This window comes from Pristis pectinata, chromosome 20 (assembly GCF_009764475.1).
Source record: "Pristis pectinata isolate sPriPec2 chromosome 20, sPriPec2.1.pri, whole genome shotgun sequence".
NCBI classification, from domain to species: domain Eukaryota; kingdom Metazoa; phylum Chordata; class Chondrichthyes; order Rhinopristiformes; family Pristidae; genus Pristis; species Pristis pectinata.
Window position 1 is genome coordinate 29,474,344 of NC_067424.1, and position 8,876 is coordinate 29,483,219.

General features: G+C 46.2%; 1 protein-coding gene across 2 annotated transcripts in view; it reads right to left on the reverse strand.

The window, feature by feature from the left end:
* bltp3a (bridge-like lipid transfer protein family member 3A) overlaps positions 1 to 8,159 on the reverse strand; it is a 102,099-nt gene extending 93,940 nt beyond the window's left edge. The window contains exon 1 of one of the 2 annotated variants that reach the window (XM_052034537.1): positions 7,935 to 8,142. In XM_052034537.1, the coding sequence (XP_051890497.1) occupies positions 7,935 to 7,978 (44 nt within the window). In that variant the 5' untranslated portion in view covers positions 7,979 to 8,142. Of the gene's footprint in view, positions 1 to 7,934 lie in introns of both variants that reach the window. The other variant, XM_052034536.1, reaches the window with a different exon arrangement.
* Between the last annotated feature and the right edge of the window lie 717 nt (positions 8,160 to 8,876).

Here is an 8,876-nt window from a genome sequence, read left to right on the forward strand (position 1 = left end):
GAGGTTGAAGGAGAGAATTCCAGAACCGGGCAAAGAAAGCAGAAATCAGAGCAGCCAATGGTGAAATGATTAAAATGGAGTTCTCATGAAAGGCAAGAATTGGACAACCATTATTATTTAAGGCTTGCATATTTGGAGGAGAAAAGAGAAATTGGAAGAGGAAAGGTCTTGGGAAAATTTGAAGTCAAGGATTAGCACACTAAAATGGAAGTGCTTTCAGACCAGCAGCCAGTGGAAGTCAGCAACCACAGGGCTACACACAGCAGAATTTTGGCTGAAGACAACTTTATATTGGATGAAAGACAGTGATTGATGGGAAATCCTGGAAAAGTCCAGTCCGGAGACAAAAAAAAGTAGCATGGCTAAAGATTCTGCTTCTTCTCATTTGCTGCAGTAATGAAGTCATCCAATATTAGAGATGAAATAGGTAGCTTTAATGATGCAGGAGATCGCTGGTTATAAGCTTATTTTGGAGTTGCAAACATGAGCAAGATGTCAAATTATCTGACTCTGCATCAGACCATCATCAGGGATAAAACATTGATCTGGAAATGGAGTTTACAGTTAGGGACAACGAATCTTCCAGATTATTTAGATGGTGGTCATTTCTGCTCCTCCAATATTGAAAGTCAGACAACTATTAGGTATAGCAGAAGAGTGAAGTAGCTGTGAGGAGTGATGGAGAGGTAAAACAGTGCTTTGATGTGTTTGAAGATGACTTCACCCAAGTAAATGAAAAAATAGAAAAAGGGACCTAAGAGGGACATTGAGGGGCTCCAAAGGCAACAAAAAAAAACAAGGCTTTGCAGATGATATGTATGGAATATATAGAAAGTAGAGGCTGTACTTTTTATTCATAATTTGCTCTCTGCTTAAGGTGGCTGCTGATCTCCTTAACATGGCCACTGGGCCTCCTTCTTCTTCAGCTCAGGCGCGGGAAACTCTTAGTGCGGGAAACATATGGCTCATTAAAGAAATAGTTAGCCCATTCTTAGGGAGACACTTTTGATTTAGTGTAGTTCATTAAACCATGGTTAGCACATTCCTAGGAAGACACTATTGATCTATTGTGTAGCTAAGGGTCGTTAGGGTTAGTGCGACTAATGATTCTGCAGCAGTTCTGAAGCTGATAGTTTTTTAACTGATAAGCCAGATGCTAGCAAGTCTCAGAGGTCATAGGTTATAGGGGCACATTGTAATGTTTTATAACCATTAGCCTTGTAGCGAATAAGCCTAGTATTGTTTTATAACTGATAACTCTGCAGTCAAGTACCAGGACTCCCAATTCCCATAAATAATTGGGGCACCCTGTGACTGAGTTATAGTTCTGTAGCCTAGTACCAATATCCCCAATACCCATACATAATTGCGGCACCCTGCGATTGAGTCAGGAAGTGACTGTGGCGAAAGACAAATGGTTGTGAGCTGGGATACAATTGTGAAAGGAGGCAAATGGTAAAGGATGAAACTGTGCAGATAAGAGAGAACATGATGGATTGTAACAATGTAAATAAGCTAAGAAAAATGGTTTAAAAAAGGCCCTCGAGCCTTGCTCTGGGGAAGTCAGAAAGGGCAGTAGTCAGAGCGTGACTAGTAACTGACTGACTGTCACAACTTTTCTTTTCAAATAAAAGTTTAACTTCTTGAGTAATCTTCCGCTTCTCCTGGTCATCTATCTATTGCGGGTAACCACGACATATGCTGGTCACGATTCAATGGAAAAGGATAGAACAAAGCAAGGATAGTTCTACTCAGCTAGATAATGGAGGGGAGGCAAATGGTGCAGACAGCATGAAGCTTGCAAAGAAGCAAGGAGGATGAGGAGGAATAGCGCCACAACTAACAATTTGTGACCTTAATGAAGTTTTATTTCAATAAAGATGCAAGGCCAAAAAATATATTGGAACTGCAAGAAAGATAAACATGACTTCGGGAGGTAACAGTCTATTTTTTGCTTTGTTGGGAGGTTGATAATGGGACAACAAGGTCTAGGACAGGTTCTTTGATAAGAAGGAGATGACATCGGATTAAGTGTGAGGAGGGAGCTGTTGGAGGGGCATTGGAAATATTTACTGAGGGAACTGTTAGCAATATCAGCTCCAACAAGCCTTCAAACGTCTTGAATGTATCCTCCCAAATTAAAATTGTTACTCTTACTTCAGTTATCCCCTTCCCCTACTATTACCAAGCATAGCCCTCATTCGCAGTGTCTCAAGAACAAGGGACACAGATTTTAATATTTTTGGCAGACTCACAACCATCCAGCAACAGATCTGGCTGGGCCACTTATTTGGATTTATTCTCCATTGCTCAAAGTGCTGACTATTCAAAAGACAGTTAAGGAAAGAAAAAATTACTTTTGGCCTTTCAGATCCACAACAAAGCATCTCCCTCACCAACATGCACAAGTAGTTCCTGGACTTTTGTCAACAAGATCAAGAAAATTTATTCAGTTGCTTCTGCTGAGCCTGCCCCCTCACTCACCGGGTCTTAAATCTCTTCATATTCCCCACTCCTTGAACCCTGAACTCATGATCAATTCTGGTTTATATCTTATCTGTTGTCACACCCTCTGAGCTAATTTTCTTCATGAGACACACATCCTATTTCTTCAATCCTATTCCAACCTATAAACAGATTACCTATTTGAACACCCATAAGTGCACATGAAAAAAATCACAACAGCACAAATAACATTAAAACAGAAATGATTTAAATCCAGTTTCTCATTGCAGACTTTGGCTTCAAGGTAGAAAAAAATACGTAGCATGCAACAAAGAATTCCAACATGACGCATTAACAGTGAATCAGACTCCTGCACAGAATGTTACAAGTTTTCATGTTAGATCACTACACAAAAAAAATAGACAATACCAAAACCAAACAGAAACAGCAATCAATATTCCCCTCCCCTTTTCAATTTTTTCATCTTTTCTTCACTTACAAAATGCTCTCAATGGTATTTGGCCAAATACCCTGCAATCACAGTTAAGCCAATTTTTGTTCTCACCCAACAGTTACTCAAAGGATCACAGAATGGGAAACATGCAAAAACTCAGATTAATATTGATCTCTCTGGACCAAACCCTACTTCTCTGGCAAAGGTCAATCAGACAAGACTTGCAATCTTCAACGTCTTACAAATTCATGCGTCTCAATCACTCGTCCATTCACCAAATGGGATATTAAGAAAATTCAATTTATTGATACCAAGGTATCAGATTGATAAATTCCTGTTCCGAATTTGAGGTTGCTGATTCAGCTTAGCAAACACCAAGTAGAATCTCTACAAATCGAAACACACAGATGTTTAAAATCAGCAAGTCCAGGTTCTAAAATGATGTCATTGTTATCTTAGAGGCAGAAAGTAGCCTGTCTTTAGATGAACACAAATCTAGATTCAAAGCTTAGTACAACACTGAGGGAAGGCACTAGAGAAGTGCCCTCTCCTGGTTTTGTTAAACTGAAGCCTGTTTGCCATGCAGCTGGCTGTAAATGAAAATGCTGGAAGTACTCAGCAGGTCAGGCTGCATCTGTGGTAAGAGAAACAGTTAACATTTCAGGTTGAAAACACTTCATCAGAACTGGGAAGGTGAAAAGAGCTGTTAAGCTGTAGGGAGGATGAGGAAAAGGAGATGTCAATATCAAGGATAAAACTGGGGTGGAATTGTCCCTGTGAAACACTGGAAGGGGATGAGAGGGGAAAATGTATCCAGTAGTGCAATCCTTGAAGGTGGGAGGGATTGCAGAGAATGATCTCTTGAATGTGGAGGCTGGTGGGGTGTGAGGCGAGGACCAGAGGAACTCCGGGCAGAACAAAGGAGTGGGTAAGAGTAGGGACATGGGAAATGGATGAGATGCCATCAAGGGCTTTGTCAACAACGGCAGAAGGAAAGCCATGGTTCAAGAAAGAACTCTCAGAGGCAACTGTACAGAAAGTCTCATCACTGGAACAAATATGACAGAGAAACTGGGAGAATAGAATAGAATCCTTACAGGAGGCAGGGTGGGATGAAGAATAGTCAAGACAGCTGTGGGAGTCGGTAGGCCTGTAATGGATGTTCATAGCTAGACCTATCTCATGAGATGGAGACAGATTCAGAAAAGGAAGAGTCAGAGATTGACCACATGAAGGAGAGAGCAGGGTGGAAATTGGTACCAAAAGTAATGCAAATGTCAAGTTCTGCATGATTACAGGAAGCAGCACAAATGCAATCATCGATATACCATAAAAAGAGTTGAGAGAGTGGGCCCGGTCAGACTGAAACAAAGACTATTCACATATCCCACAAAAAGACAGGATGGCTTGGGCCCATGCGAGTGCCCATAGCTACACCTCTGATCTGGAACCTAAACCTTCAATCTGACAAAGGGTCTTCAACCTGAGACATTAATACTGTTTCTCTTCCCACAGATATAGCCTGACCTGTTGAATATTCCCAGCATTTTCTGTTTTTCCAGCACCTGCAGTTTTTTTTTGGTTTTTGGGATGGAGGGATTACCAAATGAGGAGAGATTAAGCAGACTGGATATATATCCTCTACAGTTAAGCAGAATGAGAAACACTTGAAACAAACAAGATTCTTATTTGGCTTGACAGAGTAAGAGCAAGATAACGTTTACCCCATGGCTCTGGTGTTGAGAGGCAGCAATCTCAAAATACATCAGCTATTCATAAAGCAAGAGGTTAATTAATCTTGGAATTCATTGCCTAAGAGGACTGTAGTGACCCAGTCCCCAAGTGTACTCAAAAAAAAGAGATCAATATATTTTTGGACATTAAAGGAATCAAGGAATATGGGGTTAACGCAGGAAAAGTGGTAGAAAGGAGAAGATCTATCATAACCTTATTGAATAGCAGAACTGGTACAGGAGGCTGAACGTATTCCTCTTTCTATTTCCTGTTCTAACACAGAGCACACACCACACTTCAATGAATGGAGAAACAGATTTGGTTTTCTGTTTCAATTTTGTAAGCAACATTACCGTCTTAAGACTTTGAGATTAGAAGTATTTTTCAGCCAAGGGATAGGTCCAATTTTTAATATCATCAGCCAAACTGCCACAGTAATTTATCATCCATTCTCAGAATGACAATAAGAGCTGAAGCAGATCATTCAGCCCTTTGAGCTTATTCTATAATTCAACACAATGATGACTGATCCTCTCTCAATACCATGTATCCACTCTCTCCCCATATCCTTTGATACCTTTTGTATCTAGTAATCCATCTTTCTTCTCACAGACATTCAGCAACTTCACCTGCACAGATTTCTGTGGTAGAGAGTTCCACAGGTTCATCACCACAAGTGAAGAAATTTTTCATTATCTCAGTCTAAAATGTCTTACACCATATCCTGCTACTGTGACCCCTCATTCCAGATTACCCTGCCAGAGGAAACATCCAACCTGTAAAGCACTAACATTCAAAATTCCAATTCAATGAGATCTCCTCTCCTTCCTCCAAACTCTAGTACCACCTTGACCCAATCTCCCATCATTCGACAGTTCCCCTCATCCCAGGAATCATTTTGCTGAATCCTCAACACTCCCTCAAAGGCAAGTATACAATTTTTGGGTAAGGGCACCATGACTGCACAGAATACACCAGGTATAATCTCACCAAGAATCTGTACAATTTAAGTAATACATCCTTGTTCCTGTACTCTTGAAACAAAGCCTATAATACCATTTGCCTTCTAAGGCAAACACAAACTGATCCCTTTCTACATAAACATTTCCCAATTGGTTACCCGTTAAACAATATTCTGCGTTTTTCTTTTTCCTACCAGAGTGCAGAACTCCACATTTATGCAAGTTAAACTGCATTTACCACTCAGTTTGTTGAAATCGCCTTAAAACTGTTTTGCATTCTTTTCATACATCACAATCCCAGCAATTGTGTCAATGGTAAATTAAGAAATATTACATTTGGCTCCCTCATCCAAATCATTGATTAATATTGTTAACAGCAGGGTCCCAAGCACTGATCCCTATAATATCCCACTGGTCACCACCTGACACCCTGAAAAGACCCATTTATTACTTCTCTATTCCCTACCTGTCAATGAATTTTCAATCCTTTCTCATATATTGCCCTAATCCCATATGTTTTAATGTTGCACACAAAGTTCATATGTAGGACTTTATCAAATACCTTTTGAAAATTCAAATACACCATGGTTCTTCTTTATCAATTTTACCCATTCTATCCTCAGGAAATTCCAGTACATGGCAAACATAGTTACCCTTTTGTAAATCCATATTTACTACATCTAATCCCATTGATATTTTCCAGGTGTCCTGCCATCACACCCTTGATAATAGTTAGCATTTCCAGTCCTATTGTTGTTTGGCTAACTGGTCTGCAGTTCCCCAGTTTCTTATGATTATTGGACTCTCATTTTCCCTCCATTATATTCGCCACCCTCAAATCAGCAGGGATGTTTTATAAACTACAGAATTTCGAAGATGAGTCAATGCATCCACTACTTTTGTAGCTACCAATCCACTCCTTTGACCTCTGTGAGGCCCCAACACATTTTATTAAAAAGTAGAAATACATCCATTAAGAAAACCTATCCCACCTTCCACACTCTCGCCCTTGACCCAGCTCCATCACCCCCCAGTAGCCTCCTTCCCTTGCCCCTCAGTGACCTCCAGCACCCTCCCGCGCAGCTCCTTACCCCCTCCCCTCCAATGACCTCCTTCTCTGTCCCCGTGACCCCCAGCATCCCCCTACAAAGCTCCTTGACTCCTCTCCCCTCCATGACCCCCAGCACCTTCCTGTCCCCTCTCCCCTCCGTGACCCCCAGCATCCCCCTAGCCAGCTCCTTGACCCCTCTCCCCTCCATGATCTATCCCCGTGACCTCCAGCACCCCCGCCCAGCTCCTTGCAGCTCTCCTCTCTGTGATCTACCTCCCTGTCCCCTCTACTTGCCTCTCTCTCCCCTCCGTGACCCACAGAAATCCCCCAGCCAGCTCCTTGTCCCCTCTTCCCACCTCCCTTCCTTCCTCTCCCTCCAGCACCCCTGCCCAGCTCCTTGACCCCTTCCCCCCCCCCGTGACCCCCGGCATCTCCATTCAACCTCTCCCCTCCATGACCCCCGCCCAGCCCCTGCCCCCTCTCCCCTCCGTGACCCCCGGCACCCCCCTGCCCCCTCTCCCCTCCGTGACCCCCCACCCCCCTGCCCCCTCTCCCCTCCGTGACCCCCGGCACCCCCCTGCCCCCTCTCCCCTCCGTGACCGCCGGCACCCCCCTGCCCCCTCTCCCCTCCGTGACCCCCTGCCCCCTCCCCTCCGTGACCCCCTGCCCCTCCCCTCCGTGACCCCCACCCCCCTGCCCCCTCTCCCCTCCGTGACCCCCGGCACCCCCTACCCCCTCTCTCCTCCGTGACCCCCGGCACCCCCCTGCCCCCTCTCTCCTCCGTGACCCCCGGCACCCCCTGCCCCCCCTCCCCTCCGTGACCCCCGGCACCCCCCTGCCCCCTCTCCCTCCGTGACCCCCTGCCCCCCCCCCCTCCGTGACCCCCGGCACCCCCCTGCCCCCCCCTCCGTCCCCCCCCCCCTCCCCCCTCCCCCCTGCCCCCCTCCCCCCTGACCCCGCACCCCCTCCCCCCTCCCCGTGACCCCCGGCACCCCCTGCCCCCTCTCCCCTCCGTGACCCCCGGCAACCCCTGCCCCCTCCTCCCCTCCGTGACCCCCTGCCCCCTCCCCTCCGTGACCCCCGGCACCCCCTGCCCCCTCTCCCCTCCGTGACCCCCGGCACCCCCTGCCCCTCTCCCCCGTGACCCCCGGCATCCCCTGCCCCCTCTCCCCTCCGTGACCCCCGGCATCCCCCTGCCCCTTTCCCCTCCGTGACCCCAGCCCGCTGCCCTGCCCCCCCCTCTCCCCCTCTCCCCCGGCTGTCAGCGGCCTCTGGCCCCGCCTCCTACCTGGACAGGTGTTTGAGAATCTGTTTCTTGATCAGCCCGGCCATCCTGCGCCCGTTCCAGACTCCAGACCCACCAGCCGGCCGACCGACTCGTCAGGCCTTCAACAGCTCCGCCCGGACGCCGGCTTTTCGATCCATCTGACGACCGGCCCCGACTCCGCCACCTTCGTTAAGCCGCTGAAATGACCGCCCATTACCGGCAAGATGGGCTGGCGGGGCAGCGGGGGGGACCAGGCCCCCGTTCGCCACCTGGTGGCCAGCGTCGGAACCCCGCCGAGGCCGGTGAAGCAGCGGAAAGCACAAACCCTGCCTTCACTTGGAGCTTCCTCGGTGAGTCCACGCACATATTGGCGTAGCTTCCAACTTTCATTTTCCATCCCATATTGAAGTTCATGGCCATTTCTCTACATTTCCGATCTGAAGACACTTGTAATGTAAAGTCTGTTGTGAACAGCAGTTTGCTGCTGTTGGACTGTCAACTCTTTGTGGATTGTGTCATTTGACCAGCTGTTCTCTGGGCTGGACATAGAAAGTCTGAGAAGAACCTTCGAATAAAATCAACAAACTTTGAGTTCCTCTTGTCACAATGTTTCGGGGTGGTCAGCAATAGACTTTGTTAGAAATTTAAAAACTCACTTGGAACATCTACTTTGAGGATGGAAAAGAATCACTGCCACCAAAAGTGGCAAAGCTGTCGAGGGCTGTCAAAGCTGAGAAGCTGACAATAAATCAACAACAACGTAACAATAAATTGTGCCAAGTCTGGGGTGTGGACTCAAGCGCAAGAAAAGAAAAAAAAGGCAATGTAAGCAAAACTGGCTGTGGATAAAAAGTCATGCTGAGTGACTGTTGAAGTGGTGACAATTCAAACTGGAGGTCCAATCCTAGACCAGTCAGATCAGAAACTTTCGTACTTTGACACGGTGCAGGAGCTTCTTCAATT